At 34.2% G+C, this 20,614-nt stretch overlaps 2 protein-coding genes across 6 annotated transcripts in view; one reads left to right on the top strand and one right to left on the bottom strand.

Annotated features, from left to right (window-relative positions):
* The window catches only part of LOC128156170 (CCR4-NOT transcription complex subunit 11-like), a 104,336-nt gene extending 104,087 nt beyond the window's left edge, over positions 1-249 (bottom strand). For all 4 annotated transcript variants that reach the window (XR_008239686.1, XR_008239687.1, XM_052818217.1 and 1 more), the window contains exon 1: positions 73-249. Coding sequence is in view for 2 of the 4 variants with exons in the window: in XM_052818217.1 (XP_052674177.1) it covers positions 73-110 (38 nt within the window). In the remaining 2 variants the exon portion in view is untranslated. The remainder of the gene's footprint in view (positions 1-72) is intronic.
* A 105-nt stretch (positions 250-354) lies between these two features.
* The window catches only part of LOC128156203 (resistance to inhibitors of cholinesterase protein 3-like), a 33,666-nt gene continuing 13,406 nt past the window's right edge, over positions 355-20,614 (top strand). For both annotated transcript variants that reach the window (XM_052818255.1, XM_052818265.1), the window contains exons 1-2: positions 355-524; positions 9,968-10,065. In XM_052818255.1, coding sequence (XP_052674215.1) covers positions 359-524; positions 9,968-10,065 — 264 coding nt within the window. In that variant the 5' untranslated portion in view covers positions 355-358. The remainder of the gene's footprint in view (positions 525-9,967; positions 10,066-20,614) is intronic.

A 20,614-nucleotide genomic window follows, 5' to 3' on the forward strand; every position in this document is an offset into this window, starting at 1 on the left:
TTAGTTGAGTGTTTTAAAACTGAAATTTGAAAATCATCATTGAGATATAAAGACATTAGAAAACACTTTTACCTCAATAAAGAAGCTAATTCCTTTACGGACAGCGCCATCTTGCTTGTTGTAAAATCTCGCGCGATTCACAATTTGGTAAAGATTTTTCTCGATGAAGTTTAATAAAATGTACAACGTATTATATATCGTAATTTTGATCCACTCAAAACAGCATGGAAATACTGATTTGCCGTGTAAGTGAATAAAACAAGGGAGTCGGGCACCTGTCACGTGATTGATTAGCGAGACTTGACATTATAGTACAGACGATTGTTGTTGACATTGGTTTCAGGAGCAAGGTAGAAAAATGCCGTTAATTTCAGGAATGAGCGACGTGCGAGTCATTATCACCTGTGTAGCAATTGGAGGATGCTTATTAGTTCTATATCCAAAAGTCTTTTCGCCGATAATTTCAAACATGTTTGGTGGAAAAAAAGTGAAAACGTCACAGGCAGCTCACATGGGTGGTATGGGTAAGACATTATTGACTGTTAAATTTCAATTGAAATAGTTTCACCAACACAATAATGAATAATAGTAACCACCACCATCATCATCTTCATCATCGATATCATCATCATCATGTCATCATCAAGAAAGCTCCTGACATCAGAAACAAAATGATAGCTAAAAAAAAAATATATAAATTGTGGTCAGTGGTCACTGCACTACTGGCGGATTGGCTGTTCGTTCGCTCTAAAACGCGTTCGCCCTTAACACTGTTTGCTCTAGTTTTCGTTCGTCCTAGGTCCGTTGGCTCTTGACGCCGATCGCACTGGGTCCGTTCCCCTTAATTTTATATATAGTCTGTCCCAAGATATCTTGGATTCACACATTTTGCTTAATTGCTTGATATTTATAAATACCTCAGGGTTCAAACGATGTTCATTCAAAAGTATAAAAAATTTCCAAGATTTCTCAGTCGAAACGCCCCTGTTAGCGTATCAGGTTTCAATACAATGCTAAAAAATGTGATGTCTACGGAGATTTTGTATTGCAGCAAGCCCGGATGATAACGTTGAAAAATAGCGCGATGTATTCCGAGTGTATTCCGAATGGAGTAAAGATGTAAACATTCCCCATTATAAATCTCTGTAAGGAATCTGTTTTAGTTCCTGTGAATTTTTCTGAGTGACAGTTGATAATGTGTCAATGAAATTATCTTGTAAATTATCCCTTTCAACTATTACAAGTGCACTTCTTTCACAGGTATGTGTATTTGTTTTAAAAAATTGTCCAAATGTGCTGCATACAGTGCTATGGCATTTTTGTTCAATCATAGACACATTTTTTTTTTTTTTTTTTTTTTTTATCTTTTATTAAAATCATTCTTCATCACAAAACATACATATTTTGATACTCGTATCGTATAAATATATCTTCTGTGTAATAAGCATAGTTTTACATGCATGAAAAAAAAATACTATTGTTATACATATTAAATCTATTGTACAATAATTATAATAACTAGTATTCATCATAAACATACATCGTATTACTGTATCACATATCATTTATCAAAAATATGGTACTTCATATACTGATTTTAAATTATAGAAAGTTTCCAACATTTTTATAAAAATCGTTTTTATTTCTACTATAATACTGGTGATAATTACATTCTGGAGAAAAAGAGTATTTTTAAGCTTGTGCCTTAGGTCTTGCTCACACATTCTTTCTTTCTGAATTCTACATTTCATTTTATATTTATATATTGTAAAACTAATGAAAGACAAAAAGTTATTCAAAAAAGAAGTTTTCTCGCTAATTTCATTGTAAAAACCTAGTACAACCATTTTCCATGTGACATCAAATTTTAAGTACATGCTTATTCTCTCCCAGAAATGTTTGACAATTTTGCAATCATACAAAAGGTGTTTTATATCCTCGTTAACATTGCACACTTCGCACAATGGAGAGACAGTTTTGTTCCATTTACTGACACATACATTATTGTTCAATATACCATGAAGGATCGAGTTTGTAATTAAATTCTGAGATTCTTTTTTCATATATTTCTTTGATTTTTGCAATATACACATTTTCCCACAGACATAATGTGTCGTTAAAAACTTTTTTCCATCTATTTTCGTATATTGGTTTTTGAAACTTTTTATCAATAAACAATGAATAGTAAAAATTATGTTTAACATTGTTAACTGAATTAACGGTATTGTTTCGAAATAAAAAAGATACACAATGTTTGATTTTGACGTATTTTGAATAGCTGCAGTCAAATTTTTCTTTATAAGCTTTAAATGCTTTTCTAAGCATGATATAATCACATAAGATATTGTTTTTTCTAACCAGTTTTTGTGTAAAGTACATCATATCATATAACTCTCCATTTTCATCAAAAATATCTTTAACATACAAAATTCCACTTTTTATCCAATTTTCAAAACATAGTGGTTTATTTTCATACTGGAAAAGGTTATTGTTCCATATGAATTGACTCAGGAATTCGTCTCTATTTAGCGTATTCACATTTTTAGCTCACCTGAGCTGAAAGCTCAAGTGAGCTATTCTGATCACATTTTGTCTGTCTGTCTGTCTGTCTGTCTGTCTGTCTGTCTGTCTGTCTGTCTGTCTGTCTGTCTGTCTGTCTGTCTGTCCGTCCGTCTGTCCGTCTGTCTGTAAACTTTACACATTTTCAACATCTTCTCAAGAACCACTAGGCCAATTTCAACCAAACTTGGCACAAAGTATCCTTAGCCTAAGGGGATTTAAATTTGTGAAAATAAAGGATCACGCCCTTTTGCAAAGGGAGATAATTAGGAATTTATGAAAATTTTCGAGAAATTTTCAAAAATCTTCTTTTCATGAACCATAAGACCAGGAAAGCTGAAACTTGTGTGGAAGCATCATCAGGTAGTGTAGATTCTAATTTGTGAAAATCATGACCCCCGGGGGTAGGTTGGGGCCACAATGGGGGGTCGAAGTTTTACATAGGAATATACAGAGTAAATCTTTGAAAATCTTCTTCTCATGAACCATAAGACCAGGAAAGCTGAAACTTGTGTGGAAGCATCCTCAGGTAGTGTAGATTCTAATTTGTGAAAATCATGATCCCCCGGGGGTAGGGTGGGGCCACACTGGGGGATCGAAATTTAGCATAGGAATATATAGAGTAAATCTTTAAAAATCTTCTTCTCATGAACCATAAGACCAGGAAAGCTGAAACTTGTGTGGAAGCATCCTCAGGTAGTGTAGATTCTAATTTGGGAAAATCATGACCCCCGGGGGTAGGGTGGGACCACACTGGGGGATCGAAATTTAGCATAGGAATATATAGAGTAAATCTTTAAAAATCTTCTTCTCATGAACCATAAGACCAGGTAAGCTGAAACTTGTGTGGAAGCATCCTCAGGTAGTGTAGATTCTAATTTGTGAAAATCATGACCCCCGGGGGTAGGATGGGGCCACAATGGGGGGTCGAAGTTTTACATAGGAATATACAGAGTAAATCTTTAAAAATCTTCTTCTCATGAACCATAAGACCAGGAAGGGTGGGACCACACTGGGGGATCGAAATTTAGCATAGGAATATATAGAGTAAATCTTTAAAAATCTTCTTCTCATGAACCATAAGACCAGGTAAGCTGAAACTTGTGTGGAAGCATCCTCAGGTAGTGTAGATTCTAATTTGTGAAAATCATGACCCCCGGGGGTAGGATGGGGCCACAATGGGGGGTCGAAGTTTTACATAGGAATATACAGAGTAAATCTTTAAAAATCTTCTTCTCATGAACCATAAGACCAGGAAAGTTGAACTTGTATGGAAGCATCCTCAGGTAGTGTAGATTCATAGTTGTGAAAATCATGACCCCCGAGGGTAGGGTGGGGCCTTAATTGGTGGTCGAAGTTTTACATAGGAATATATAGAGTAAATCTTTAAAAATCTTCTTCTCAGAAACTAATCAGCCAGAAAAGCTGAAACTTGAGTGGAAGCATCCTCAGGTAGTGTAGATTCAAAGTTGTGAAAATCATGACCCCTGGGGGTAGGATGGGGCCACAATATGGGGGATCGAAGTTTTACATAGGAATATATAGAGTAAATCTTTAAAAATCTTCTTCTCAGAAAATAATCAGCCAGGAAAGCTGAAACTTGTGTGGAAGCATCATCAGGTAGTGTAGATTCTAATTTGTGAAAATCATGACCCCCGGGGGTAGGGTGGGGCCACACTGGGGGATCGAAATTTAGCATAGGAATATATAGAGTAAATCTTTAAAAAATCTTCTTCTCATGAACCATAAGACCAGGAAAGCTGAAACTTGTGTGGAAGCATCCTCAGGTAGTGTAGATTCTAATTTGGGAAAATCATGACCCCCGGGGGTAGGGTGGGACCACACTGGGGGATCGAAATTTAGCATAGGAATATATAGAGTAAATCTTTAAAAATCTTCTTCTCATGAACCATAAGACCAGGAAAGCTGAAACTTGTGTGGAAGCATCCTCAGGTAGTGTAGATTCTAATTTGTGAAAATCATGACCCCCGGGGGTAGGATGGGGCCACAATGGGGGGTCGAAGTTTTACATCGGAATATACAGAGTAAATCTTTAAAAATCTTCTTCTCATGAACCATAAGACCAGGAAAGCTGAAACTTGTGTGGAAGCATCCTCAGGTAGTGTAGATTCTAATTTGTGAAAATCATGACCCCCGGGGGTAGGATGGGGCCACAATGGGGGGTCGAAGTTTTACATCGGAATATACAGAGTAAATCTTTAAAAATCTTCTTCTCATGAACCATAAGACCAGGAAAGCTGAACTTGTATGGAAGCATCCTCAGGTAGTGTAGATTCATAGTTGTGAAAATCATGACCCCCGAGGGTAGGGTGAGGCCTTAATTGGTGGTCGAAGTTTTACATAGGAATATATAGAGTAAATCTTTAAAAATCTTCTTCTCAGAAACTAATCAGCCAGAAAAGCTGAAACTTGAGTGGAAGCATCCTCAGGTAGTGTAGATTCAAAGTTGTGAAAATCATGATCCCCGGGGGTAGGGTGGGGCCACAATATGGGGGATCGAAGTTTTACATAGGAATATATAGAGTAAATCTTTAAAAATCTTCTTCTCAGAAAATAATCAGCCAGGAAAGCTGAAACTTGTGTGGAAGCATCATCAGGTAGTGTAGATTCATAGTTGTGAAAATCATGACCCCCGGGGGCAGGGAAGGGCCACAATGGGGGATCGAAGTTTTACATAGGAATATATAGAGTAAATCATTAAAAATCTTCTTCTCAGAAACTAATCAGCCAGTAAAGCTGAAACTTGTGTGGAAGCATCCTCAGGTAGTGTAGATTCATAGTTGTGAAAATCATGACCCCCCGGGGGTAGGGTGGGGCCACAATGGGGTGTCGAAGTTTAACATAGGAATATATAAAGTTAATCTTTAAAAATCTTCTTCTCAGAAACTAATCAGCCAGGAAAGCTGAAACTTGTGTGGAAGCATCCTCAGTTAGTGTAAATTCATAGTTGTGAAAAATCATGATCCCCGGGGGTAGGTAGGGGCCACAATGGGGTGTCGAAGTTTAACAGAGGAATATATAGAGTAAATCTTTAAAAATCTTCTTCTCAGAAACTAATCAGCCAGGAAAGCTGACACTTGTGTGAAAGCATCCTCAGGTAGTGTAGATTCAAAGTTGTGAAAATCATGACCCCCGGGGGTAGGGTGGGGCCACAATGGGGGATCGAAGTTTTACATAGGAATATATAGAGTAAATCTTTAAAAATCTTCTTCTCAGAAACTAATCAGCCAGTAAAGCTGACACTTGTGTGGAAGCATCCTCAGGTAGTGTAGATACAAAGTTGTGAAAATCATGACCCCCGAGGGTAGGGTGGGGCCAAAATGGAAGGTCAAAGTTTTACATAGGAATATATATGGTAAATCTTTAAAAATCTTCTCAGAAATTAATCAGCCAGATGATTCTTTATAATTGTTAAGACTTTGGCCCCAGGACAATTCTTTGGCCTCATAAGAAGGTTCAGAGTTTATGTACGTTTATATCCCATATATAAACAATTGTTAAGGATCTTTTTGAGAACTGCAATACTCAACATATGATATGACTATAAAATCATCCTGTTAGAAAAGGGACTAATGATTATAAACATAAGAATATCCAGGGGAAAAATGGATTTTATTTATACAGGATCAACATGTATTATTGTACATTGTCTAGATAGTTTGTATTATGACTCCATTAAGCTGATTTTATCATACCTATTGTTCCTCAGGTGAGCGATGTGGCCCATGGGCCTCTTGTTTTGTTTTTTACATCTTTTAAAATCTGAAAATACATTTCCGTAAAAAACAGGAAGTTTCAGCATTTTGAAAAATGATGATTCCAAAAAGTTGTATTCTGTTGTTTTTAAAATATCAGAGATAGTAAGTTTATATTGTCTCATAACTGCACTAAGTGCTCTATGTATAACACTGTTTTCATTTAATATTCTACTTATCCATGACGCTTTAGCAGCATGAAATTTGCTTTCAATATCAATAACACCTATTCCACCTTGTTCAATATTGCCAATTAGAGTATTTCTTTTAATTCGGTCTCGCTTTTTCCAAATAAAGTTATATATAAGTTAAGAAGAAGCTTTAAAAAAGTCACTTTTAGGGTTTTCTAAAATATTGGCATTATATAATATTTTTGATATTGCTAGGGTATTGACTACAGTGCATTTACCAAATATGGTTAAATTTCGTCTTTTCCAGACACTTAGTATTTTTTCTAGTTTTTCTAGTTTACTTATCCAATTTTTTTCATAGCATACAGTTTTATCATGTCCCAGGTAAATACCGAGCGATTTTATACAGGTCTTTGTTATTCTTATACCATGTATATGAGAATCGTTGGAATACGTATCGATAAATGAACCAGTTAACAGACACTCTGTTTTTTCTAAGTTAAGTTTAGGTCCAGCAACCTTACTAAATTCGGTAATTATTTCTATTGCTTTTCTCAAAGAGTTTGTATCTTTTAGCATGTTTGTACAGTCGTCCGCATGTTGAACAATTTTAAAAATTAAATCATTGCAAGTATCATTTTTATTCAGAGTTAAACCCTTAATATCGTTATCATTTTTAATTTTTTAATTGCTAATATTTCGATTACAAATATAAATAAGAGGGCGGATACAGGACATCCCTGTCGAATTCCTCTATGCATTGTGCATGATTTCGATATCCAACCATTGTTTTTAATTTTAAAGACTGGGTCATTATACAATGTTTTTATCATTCCTATGAATTCATCTCCGAAGTTAAACTTTTCTAACATTTAAAAATTTAAATTATATTCTACTGAATCAAAGGCCTTTTCAAAATCAACAAAGAGTAATATTCCATCTAAGTCGTTGTGCATGTAATATTCAAAAACATCAAGTATTAGACTAGCATTTTCTCCAATATAACGTCCTTTTATATATGCACTTTGCTCACGTCCTATCAATCTACTTGCTATTTTTTGTAAACGATTAGCTAATACGTGTGCAAATATCTTATAATCTGTGTTTGTTAAGCTAAGGGGTCTGTAGTTTTTGGTATTAGTTTTTTCTCCTTTTTTGAAAATTAAAGTCATTATCGCATTTCTTTGTGAAAAAGGCAATATTCCATTTTCTATACTCTTGATTAGAGATTCATAATAGATATGTTTTATATCATCCCAAAAGGCTTTATAGAATTCTGCCGGTAAACCGTCTTGTCCGGGAGATTTATTATTTTTCATATTTTCAACTGCAGTTTTACATTCATTTAATGTTGGTATTTCATCACACATTTCCTTTTCATTATCACTGATTTTTCCACAATTAATACTATCGAGATAATTTTGAATATCAACAATATCAATATCATTGCTTGTATACAGTTTATCATAAAAATTCATAAGAACATCTATTATTTCTGTTGTCGTCGTATATTCTATTCCATTTTCATCTTTTATTTTGTTAATCGTATTATTTGTTTGTTGTCTTTTTTCTAGATTTAGAAAGTAAGAGGTACTTTTTTCCCCTTTTTCTAACCAAACAGATCTAGAGCGAACATAAGCTCCACTACATTTTTCCGCATAATAATCATCTATTTCTTTCTCTAATAAACGTTTATAGTTCATATTTATTTCAGAGTATTGCTGAGACTCTATTTTTCCTATTTGCTTTTCAATGAAGTTTATACGATTTTTCTTACTTTTAGCCAAGTTTTTAGAAAAGTTTATACAAAAGTTTTTTATTCGTATTTTAAGGTGTTCCCATTTACTTACAGGGTCTTGTATTTCTGTTGTATATTCTCGAATATATTGTTTTAGTTGTTTGCAAAAATTTTCATTGTTAAGCAATGAGGTATTTAGTTTCCAATATCCTACGCGGCTAGGATTTTCAGAGGTACATAATTCAAAAGTTATCCCCATGTGATCTGTTAATCTATTATTTTCTACTTTGGGAGCTTTTCTTATCATAATATTGTTAAGTATGGAACATAAACTATCTGAAAGGAAAACATAGTCTATTCTACTTTTTGGGACACTATCTCCATCACACCAAGTTAAACCTTGTTCGGATTTTTTTCCAAAATATATCCAACTATCTTTTAGACTAAGAGTTTTTAAAATTTTCTTTAGAATATTAACAGTTTTATCACTTAATTCGCTGTTAATTTGGCAATTAAAATCACCACATAGTACAACATTATCTAAGTTTAGAGAATTTTTATTAATCCAAGAAATTAATCGTTTGAAAAAATCAGCCCTATCTTTTTCGTTGTTTGGGGCATAAATATTCACCAAAGTTACCACTTTTTCATTATATCTTATATTGACTAATAATCTTCTACCGTCTAGTGATTTATGGTAATTGATAATTTCTATATTGCTATTTTTCCTGAGTAAAATTGACACTCCTCTGCTGTAAACTGATTCTGAATAGCAAATAATTATTTCACCAAACCATCGTGAATTATATATACATTCTTGATTTTCTACAAAATGAGTTTCTTGTAAAAATATTACATCATATTTCTCATCCCTTAGCCAATCAAAAAGAATTGTTCGTTTTTTGTACGTATTTAAACCTCGAACATTTAATGAGAAAAAAGTTAATGTCGTATCGTTCATAGGTTTATGAGAGTTACATTGCTGACTTACTATTGATTGTCACCCTTGTCGCACTAGTCGTTCTTTTTTCTCTGCCTTCGAAGATCTTTTAGAAAGTCTTCAATGTTCGGTTGACCCTCGGCCGATGCTCCTTTCCGGGGTAAGGAAGAACTCCTGAGCTTCCGGGTGTGTTTGTTAGCCAGCTTTTGGTATAAGAGTCCAAGTTTGTTTTTTCCAGGCCATTTGTTGATTTTTGTGTATAGGGTGGCCTCTTTGTCCAGACCAGTCCCCCAGAACATGTCGAAGGTTCCCTCGGCAAATGTGATGCTACCATCGAGTTTTTCAAGGACAGCCTTGACTTCTGCTATTTGATCAGCCTTTGCAGTAACGATCTCCTCCATTACAGTCTCTTTATCGTCACTCCATCCTTGAGGGTCTTTTACTGAATTGCCAATCCTTTTAGCATCAAGGGCTGATTCTGCATCCCTCACCTTCTGTGCAGCATCCGTGTTCCCCGATCGAATGGCCTTTGTGAGCTGATATGCGTGCTCCGCTGTTTTGTGGTGCTCCCCGAATACGCGAAGATCGCAGGGAAAGAAGTTGGACAAAGGGTTGTCCTGGCCTTGGAAAACAACCACATTATCAGGGGATTCCTCATAGACACATTTGATGTGATAGTATTATAATAATTATATCCAATGAACCAGGAACATTTTGCTGTAGTTTTATACATCCTTGATTGAATAGATAGTTTAATCTTTTTGTGATCTTGATTTATAGTATAGTATCGATTTGTCATATGGTAAACCGTTTCCTTTAACAGATCATCCAAGGGCTCATCACCCTTTCCAAGGGGAAGGTAGACCTAATCAACCACCAATTCCACCAAACATGGATGCCGAAATACAGAAGCATATGAGGGTAATTCTTATAGACGAAAATCAAAATTCACTTTTCGTTTAGATTAGCTGACTCTGAAAGGCATTGTCTGCCATATTTTTCTTTCACTGTCTCTGTTCCAACAACCTCCTTATATATATATAAAAGCATCTGACTTCATAAAAGCTGAAAGAATTTTGCTGTAGTTGGGCCTCACAGGTCTGTGTGGACGTATAGCTTGACAGAGACTTTGTTACTTGGTTGCAATAAATTATCAAATGTATACACTTATTTCAAGTCAGGCGAAAAGTTAATCCAAAAATACAAATTAATGTATTAAAAGAAAAACCAGAAAATGCATGTAAAACAATAAAGTAAAAATTCAGAAGCTAGCTAAGACGACATATGGAATATACTGTAGAGTCTCATGTATAGATATATAACGCACACTTTTTTTCAGCCAAAATTGGATCAAAAGTGGGGGTGCATATTATACATAGGAACAAAATTTTGTTTACCTCATTTTTCCTGAAAGTGTATCTGGATACCAAAGGAGTATGACTACCGATATGCAAATTGTATGAGTGTAGACTAAATTTATTTTGTCAGAAATACCTTATTCTTAATTTAAATTTCCAAGAATTAGAATATTTAACCACCAAGCCCACTGTTCCATGCATCAAATAAGTTCTCTCCAGTGTATTTGCCATTAGTTACCAGCCACCTGTTGACTGGTCGAGTGCAGAAATATCAGCAATAATTATGATTTAATTTAACTTATTAGCTCGCCTGAGCTGAAAGCTCAAGTGAGCTATTCTGATCACATTTTGTCCGTCGTCCGTCCGTCTGTCTGTCCGTCTGTAAACTTTTTACATTTAAACTTCTTCTCTAAAACTGCTTGGCCAATTTCAACCAAATTTGGCACAAAGCATCCTTATGGGAAGGCGAATATAAATTGCAGAAATGAAAGACCGATCTTTATTCAAAGCTGAGAAAACCTCGAAACTGTAGAAAAAGGGGGGTGCATTTTTAAAAATCTTCTTCTCAAGAACTACAGAGTCAAATTCAACGTAGTTTAGCATAAATCATCCTTATGGGAAGGAAAATATAAATTGCAAAAATTAAGGGCTAATTCTGTTTCAAATTTGAGTAATTTACGGATAACTCCTCCTACAGTTCTCAAGATAGGAAGTTGTTCTTTTGCAGATCAATTGTACATATATCAGAGGTGTTCATAATGCTAGGATTTTGATTTTCGATAATTTATCGAAAAAATACCAGCTTTTGAACTTAGTCCTTTTTTGGCAAAATGTTGCATATAGGGTACCCTCATTGTACGGATAACTCCTCCTACAGTTCTCAAGATAGGAAGTTGTTCTTTTGCAGATCAATTGTACTTATATTCGAGGTGTGCTAATTGCTGGGATTTTGATTTTCAATAATTTATGAAAAAAATACCAGCTTCTGAACTTAGTCATTTTTTGGCAAAATATTGCATATAGGGTACCCTCATTGTACGGATAACTCCTCCTACAGTTCTCAAGATAGGAAGTTGTTCTTTTGCAGATCAATTGTACATATATCAGAGGTGTGCATATTGCTAGGATTTTGATTTCCGATAATTTATGAAAAAAATACTAGCTTTTGAACTTAGTCATTTTTTGGCAAAATGTTGCATATACATGTAGGGTACTCCATTTCACTGGATAAGGGTTGACATGGATTATGGATACAGTTTACATAAAAGAAAATTTTTAGCTCTGTATCTTGCTTATAATTCTACGATTGATGCTGAAATTTCGGTTGATCATTAGAATCTATATGAATTAGAGTGTGTTAAATACTTGTACACAAAAAAATTAAAAGAATGATATGCTGTATATAACTCCTCTCTGGGGCCCCCGCTTTATACAATGAATAATGTGAAATGACGTGAGTAAATAAAAACAACATCGTTAAAACAGTTTCCATAGTTCTGACACATTTCTGTTGTGGGGATAAAAGAATTATCGCTATTCCTAAGAAAATATTACAGTGGAAAATTATCCTGGTTTGTAGCCATTTGTTATTTTTGAATAAAAATGAAAATAATGGGTAGGCCATAGTAAATTAGAGTGATGTGCCTGTCAATAAGGTAACATTGATTTTTATAGCTCTTTAACATGTCACATGACAACATTTTTCATTCCAGTGTATTCATCAATCAAGTGTGAGTAAAGTTATAAAAGTCACAAGTTTACGCGAGGTAAACAACAGTCATTTTATTATAATGGAGAAGACAAATTAAATTGTTGAATATTTTTAATTTGAGAAATTGAGCGCATTGAGGTGCAATTTTCTTCTTCACATATATACATGTAGGATGTTTTTGATAAAATACAATAACTATTATATTTAAAAAAAAAATACAATAACTAGAAAGTAGATTAGGAAGAAAATGTACCTATATGCTCTCATATATTTTGATCGCTTTATTAAGGTAGGGGGGGGGGGGGGGGGCAGAACGAAAATACAGGGAATTAGAAGTTATCGAACAGTGTACCCCTACCAAATATTTAGTTTTATATCTTGCGTAGGATTTTCTTATTCTGTGTAAAAACAGTATTTCATGAAGGTACAATGTCAAAGATTACGTGTATGCAAAAATAAGTGTAAAGTTTGAATACTTTACAATATTTATTTTTTGTAATTCTACTGAGGGCCATATGGCACAATATCTTTTGAATGCCCATTGTTGCTCAGGTGAGCGATGTGGCCCCATGGGCCTCGTGTTTGGAACAGGTCACGTTTTATAGATAATAGCTTGCATAGTTCATTTAACTATAGTATAAATGAAATGCAGAGGTTACTTCTGATGCAGAGCCCGATCTCCATTATCACAATTATCAAGGATGCTAAAAAAATGTACTACCTCACTCAAACCTGCTTGATTGATGTGTTTGTTGTTAAATAATATAACATGATTTTTGTGATATAGTATTGTATGATATGATACACTATTGTTTAATATGATCCAACATAATATCATATGTTATATTGTAAAAAGTTATATGATACAATATGGTGTTGTATCAATTTTTTGATATTTTATGATATGATATTGTATCATGATATTGTTATATATAGAAATGTATATTTTGATACAATATACAAATATAGCCCTTTCATGAGGTCTATCCATATATATATCGACTTCACAGAAAAGCATATTGACCGAAAAGCATATCGACCGAGCACGAAGTGCGAGGTCGATATGCTTTTCTGTGAAGTCGATATATCTATGGATCGACCGAGCGAAAGGGCTACATTCGTTTTTATCATTTTCGAAGTCTTTTTATACATATCTCCATCCTTCGTTTTAGCTTCCAGGTAAAATTTAGCTAGCAGGTCGTCTAACTTCTCGCACTTAAAATTTACAAAATATCTGCTTTCGACTCGAGATATTTCCGAAATAGCTTAACGGCTGTTGCAGTTACCCTGTTATAGTGTTCCTTGCATCAAAATTTTCCATTATATCTTTTATAACTTCCATTCTAACATTTCCGCGTCATAAATTGTCGCAAAATGACGATTTACTTTAACGTCTGCAACTTCCATCTTTGTTGTTTGTTTACGCGGAGATAATTTTGATTGGTTGGGGTGAATCAGGCCAGCCAATCAAATTCATTTTAACATTAGAGCAAAATTTTCCTTATCTATATTTAGAAAGTACAGGTCAATCCGAGTTTTTAAAGCTTATTTTTAGAAAGTACAGGTCAATTCGCATTTTTATACTTCGACACGTGATATCAAAAGAGCCAATGATAGAATACGTTATAATGCATGGAAATGATATTATTGTATAATATGATATTGTATTATTGATACATTATTTAATCACATGATACTGTTACATTTGATATTGCAATATGTAATATTGCATCATATGATATAATATTCTTACTATTTTTATATTGTATCATACGATATATGATATTGGTTTCTATTATATATTATTATATCACATGAAATTGTATTATATGATATTGTTATATTATATAATATTGTATCATACAATATTATTACTTATTAGGTTAGTTACTGACTCACTACGGAAATATATTGGGTTGATCAATCTCATAGATGGCGAGGCGAAGCCGAGCCGTCTATGAGATTGGTCGACCCAATATATTTCCGTAGTGAGTCAGTAACTAACATAATAAGTGTTTTGTTTTCTCGAGGACTAGCAAGCGACATTTTATTCACAAATAGCGATGATCTACGCAAAGCCATGTACAAGATGCCTAACATCTCGTCCAATTTAACTAATTTAATCTCTTCAAAATTTTCAATCTCACCTTTCAAATACTCTTTCAAAATCTTTGCTTCACCCATGTTTACTTACAATGTTTTGTTGCTATTCAATTTTAAATGTTTTCTCCCTTTCCTCTGCAGAGATTTGAGCAAATTTTGACGCTGCCATTTTGTTCTGCTCCAGACAAAACAATGTGACGTCAATATTCTAAGGGCAACTACTCTAATTTCAAAGAATTACAAAGGGCAACTACTCCAAATACTTTAAGAACTTACGGCATGCAGTTTATGTATAAAATACTATGAAATGTATAATGAGTAAAAATGAGTAAGCGAAGCGTCAACCAATGACGGCCATATTGCCTAATATTATTTATCACAGAACAAATATAGAGATATATGAGGCAATCACGTGCTATGGTTAAACCAATGAAAATGTGACATTTCAGTCCAAGGGAAAACAATGTGTAATATGATATTGGTTTATATAATATATTATTATGTCACGTGAAATTATATTATATGATATTGTTATATATTATTGAATCATATGATACAATATATATAATATGATATGCATTATATAATATTTAACTATATCACATTATATTGTATCATATGATATGATACAATATCATAGTATGTATGAAATATGATACAGTACGATATCATACTATATTATACAATATGATATCATAATCTACAATATTGTGATGTATTATGTGAAAAGATATTGTATCATATATTATATATTATGATTTGTATTACGTGATCAAATACAATAATGTATAACACAATACAATGTCATATCATATGTTACAATATCATATCTCATCATGTTTATTACAGTATTTTATTGTTATTATTTAAGCATTGAATCATTATTTTTTGAAAGATGTGGTCTCATAACTGCAACGGTGTGTGCATACAAATTGAATAACGCGCGCTAGTGCTAGAACACCCGAATTATGCTGACAAAAATAGTGCACCGCGTTTTAAATTCCAATAACACAATTTTATTTTCCATTCTGTAATTTGATGGATTTATTTTTGGTATACTAAGAAATTAATCAATTGAATTCATTTAAATCTTAAATAAATATTTACATCCATGAAATATTAATCAGCCCAAGTATAATATCAGGTCGTGATCCGGTTTGAAGTCGAGAGGAGAGTCAGTCATGTTCTGAAGGAAGACTGATTGCATTTATGCGCACCAGATTTGGTGATTGGGTCTTCTGTGTTATGTGTAAATATCACTCAAATCTATCAATGCAATTTAATAGGAGGAAAGAAAGTGAATGTAAATATTATGATATATATTGTTAGTATGATATGATGCAATATTGTATTTTATATGATTGTATTGATAAACACTTTATTTTATAATACCATATGAAATGAACATATGATTATCATACAATTTTTTAACAGATGATATACTATATTGTGTAAAAACAGTATCCATGAATATCCAAGATCATAAAGTATGATTTTCATATAATATGATAAAGGTAGTCTCATACAGGTGATGCCTCATAAAGGTGATGCCTCGTCTCGGTGAGCTTTGTAATCTATGATTGCGTATGTTTTAGAACAGGCAACATGTTTCATAGATAATAGCTTGCATAGCTGATTTAGCTATAATATAATAAATGAATTGCAAATGCAGCTTCAGATTCAAAACCTGATCTCCATTGTCTCCTACCTCGCTCAGAGGTACCTGTTTGATAGATGTGTTTGTTGTTAAACAATGTAATCATGATTCCTATGATATATTGTTTTCCCTTAGACTGAAAATGTCACACTTTCATTGGTTTACACAAAGGACATGATTGCCTCATATATCTCTACTGTTGTATCATTAATATTCAAGGGTATTAATTTTCATGGATAAAGTAAAAATCACAGTTTCAAGGATAGGTAAATTGGTGGCCAATGACCCTATCAATACAAAATGTTAATAGAAATTGCACTTCGATGAACATTCAATTTCGTGGATCAGCTAAATAGTGAAATCCCCGAAAATTGGTATTCAACAAATATTGATGAAACCACAGTATATTTGTTCGGTGAGAAATAATATTAGGCAATATGGCCGTCGTTAACAGATGCTTCACTTACTCATTTCAACATTTCATAGTATTTAATACATAAACCGCATGCCGTAAGTTTTTAGCTTGCCAAAGGCTCAAGTGAGCTTTTCTGATCACAATTTGTCCGTTGTCTGTCGTTGTCGTCGTTGTCGTCGTCGTCGTTAACTTTTCACATTTTCATCTTCTTCTCAAGAACCACTGGACAGATTTCAACCAAATTTGCGCCACTAGGTGAAGGGGATTCAAGTTTGTTCAAATGAAGTGCCACGCCCTTTTTAAAGGGGAGATAATTGAGAATTATTAAAAATTTGTTAGTATTTTTCAAAAATCTTCTTCTCAATAACAATTCAGCCGGAAAAGCTTAAACTTGTGTGGAGGCATCCTCAGGTAGTGTAGATTCACGTTTGTTCAAATCATGGTCCCCGGGGGTAGGGAGGGGCCACAAGAGGGGGATCAAGTTTAACATAGGAATATATAGAGAAAATCTTTAAAAATCTTCTTCTCAAAAACTATTAGGCCAGGAAAGCTCAACTTTGAGTGGGAGCATCCTCAGGTAGTGTAGATTCAAGTTTGTTCAAATCATGGTTCCCAGGGGTAGGGTGGGGCCACAATTGGGGGATCAAGTTGTACATAGGAATATATGGAGAAAATCTTTAAAAATCTTCTTCTCAAAAACTATTAGGCCAGAAAAGCTCAAATTTAAATGGAAGCATCCTCAGGAAGTGTAGATTCAAAATTGTTCAAATCATGATCCCCAGGGGTAGGGTGGGGCCACAATTGGGAGATCAAGTTTTACATAGGAATATATAGAGAAAATCTTTAAAAATCTTCTTCTCAAAAACTATTAGGCCAGGAAAGCTCAACTTTGAGTGGAAGCATCCTCAGGTAGTGTAGATTCAAGTTTGTTTAAATTATGGTCCCCGGGGGTAGGGTGGGGCCACAATAGGGGGATCGTGGTTTAAATAGGAATATATAGAGAAATCTTTAAAAATCCTCTTCTCAAAAACTATTTGGCCAGAAAAGCTCAACTTTGAGTGGAAGCATCCTCAGGTAGTGTAGATTCAAGTTTGTTTAAATCATGGTCCCCGGGGGTAGGGTGGGGCCACAATAGGGGGATCGTGTTTTAAATAGGAATATTTAGAGAAAATCTTTAAAAATCCTCTTCTCAAAAACTATTTGGCCAGAAAAGCTGAAATTAAAATGGAAGCATCCTCAGGTAGTGTAGATTTAAGTCTGTTCAAATCATGGTCCCCGGGGGTAGGGTGGTGCCACAATTGGGGGATCAAGTTTTACTTAGGAATAAAGATAGAGAAAATCTTTAAAAATCTTATTCTCAAAATCTATTAGGCCAGATAAGCTAAAATGGAAGCATCCTCAGGTAGTGTAGATTCACGTTTCTTTAAATCATAGTCCCCGGGGGTAGGGTGGGGCCACAATTGGGGGATCAATTTTTACATAAGAGTATATCGAGAAAATCTTTTAAAAAATTTCTTTTAATAACTATTTGGCCAAGAAATCTCAAATTGGCGTGTAACCATCCTCAGATAATGTAGATTCAAGTTTGTTCAAATCATGGTCCCTGGGGGTAGGGCGGGGCCACAATGGGGGATACATTCTTATATATAGAGAAAATCTTTAAAAGTCTTCTTCTCAAAAGTATTAGGCCAGGAAAGCTCAAATTTGAGTGGAGGCATCCCCAGATCATATAGATTCAAGTTTGTTTAAATAATAGTCCAGGGGTAGGGTGAGGCCACAATGGGGGATGAAATTTTACATAGGAATATATAGAGAAAATCATTCAAAATCTTCTTTTTAAAGACTATTTGGCCAGAAAAGCTTAAACTTGTGGAGAGGTATCCTCGGGTAGTGTAAATTCAAGTTTGCAAAATCACAGTCCCTAGTGGTAGGGCGGGACCGTGATGGCGGTTTGAATTTTTACATAGGAATATATAGAGAAAATCTTTAAAAATATTCTGGGAAAGTTTTTTGGTCCAAAACTCAGTACTTAGTGTGAAAGCACAGGTTACTGTGGAATCATTAGATTTCGTGGTGGCTCAATTTTCGTGGAATTCGTGGCTACCTCTCATCCACGAATATACACCCCCACAAACTAATAAACTAAGGCTATAAAGTCATAATCTTTTTGTATGTATACGAAAATACACGAAATTACGTCCCCTCGAACCTGTAAAATTTAAGCAATCCACAAAAATTGACCCCCATGAAATTAAATGATTCCACAGTATGAGATTAAAGGTAGATTTAAGTTTGATGAAACCATGATTCCCTAGAGAATAGTGGGGCCACGAAATGGGGGGGGGGGGGGGGGGGGTATATAGGAATAGAGAAAAACCTTAGAGGTACAAAAACAAAAGGGGCTTAGTATTTACCAAAAAATAAGAGGTGGATAAAAATTGGCAGATTTTCAATTTATTTTAGCACGATCTACTGTACTCAGTTGTCATGATATTTTGATACTGTAATGCTAATTTGATCAGAATTAAGGCAATTGTTGCTCAGGTGAGCGATGTGGCCCCTGGGCCTCTTGTTAAAGTACTGTATTTGGAGTAGTTGCCCCTTGAAATTCTTTAAAATTAGAGTAGTTGCCCTTAGAATATTGATGTCACATTGTTTTGTCTGGAGCAGAGCAAAATGGCAGCGTCGAAATTTGCTCAAATCTCTGCAGAGGAAAGGGAGAAAACATTTAAAATTGAATAACAACAAAACATTGTAAGTAAACATGGGTGAAGCAAAAATTTTAAAGAGTATTTGAAAGGTGAGATTGAAAATTTTGAAGAGTTTAAGTGAGTTAAATTGGACGAAATGTTAAGCATCTTGGACATGGCTTTGCGTAGATCACCGCTATTTGTGAATGAATATGTCGCTTAATAGTCCTCAGGAAAACAAAACACTTATTATGTTAGTTACTGACTCACTACAGAAATATATTGGGTTGATCAATCTCATAGATGGCTCAGCTTCGCAAAAATATATAATGGAAATATATAACTGAAATATATTGGGTTGATCAATCTCATGGCAATCTATAAGATTGATCAACCCAATATATTTCCTTAGTGAGTCAGTAACTAACCTAATAAGTAATAGTATTGTATGATATGATACACTATTGTTTTATATGATACAATATTATATCATTATTTTGTAAAAAGTTATATATGATACTATTAATATAAAATTGTATGCTATGATATTGTATTATTTTATGATATATTGCTATATCACATGGTATTATATATTCATTTGATATAATCAGGGGTTTTCCTACTGTTTTTAAACTGGGTCCAGGGTCCGTGGAATTGGGAAAATTGACGCGTAAACTGTTCAAATTGGGAAAATTACACAAACGTACTACTAGTTTATTATTTAGGACTAACCTACAGCAAAATTTAGACTTTATTACTTCTCCCCCACAGAAATTATTGAGAAGTTTGGAAGACTTCATTCATTTTATGATGTAACAATGATATGTACAGATTTTTAATTTAATTTTTGAATAATAAGTATTACTGCAATAAAATTGAAGCAAACACACACGTACATTCAAAGATTAAAAGAAAATACTTTTTTCCTCCAAATTTCTTAAAGTTTTCCAATTTGTGAAAGTTAATTAAATTTATGCATTTTTATCTATTAGTCCTACCCTTTGACCCAATTACAACTATTATACATGTACAAAGAAACTGTTTAATTTTGTAAATAACTCAGATTTACAATTTTATGATAGTTTTAGCATTTAATTGGCACAATTATTGACTGATAAATTAGTTTTTTAGCTCACCGAGACGAAGTCAGGGGGAGCTTATGCTATACCCTCGGCGTCAGCGTCCGCGTCCGCGTCCGGACCTGGTTAAAGTTTTTGTTGCAGGTCCTGTATCTAAGCTATTACTTGTCCTATCTTCACCAAACTTGCATGGATGATGCATCTGGACCTACTTATGGACTTGAAAGACTTGGATGCTGAATCTGAGTCCTAAATTTCAGATGCTGGAGGAGGTTAAGGTTGTTGGACCAGGTTAAAGTTTTTGTTGCAGGTGCCCTTTGATAGCAATATCTAAGTTACTGCAGGTCCGTACTTCACCAAACTTGCATGGATGGTGTGTCTTATGATACTGATGCACCAGACAGGCTTGAGTGCTGAATCTGAGCTATAGGTTTTGGATGCTGGAGGAGGTTAAGGT

The sequence above is a fragment of the Crassostrea angulata genome, chromosome 1 (assembly GCF_025612915.1).
Source record: "Crassostrea angulata isolate pt1a10 chromosome 1, ASM2561291v2, whole genome shotgun sequence".
NCBI classification, from domain to species: Eukaryota; Metazoa; Mollusca; class Bivalvia; order Ostreida; family Ostreidae; genus Magallana; species Magallana angulata.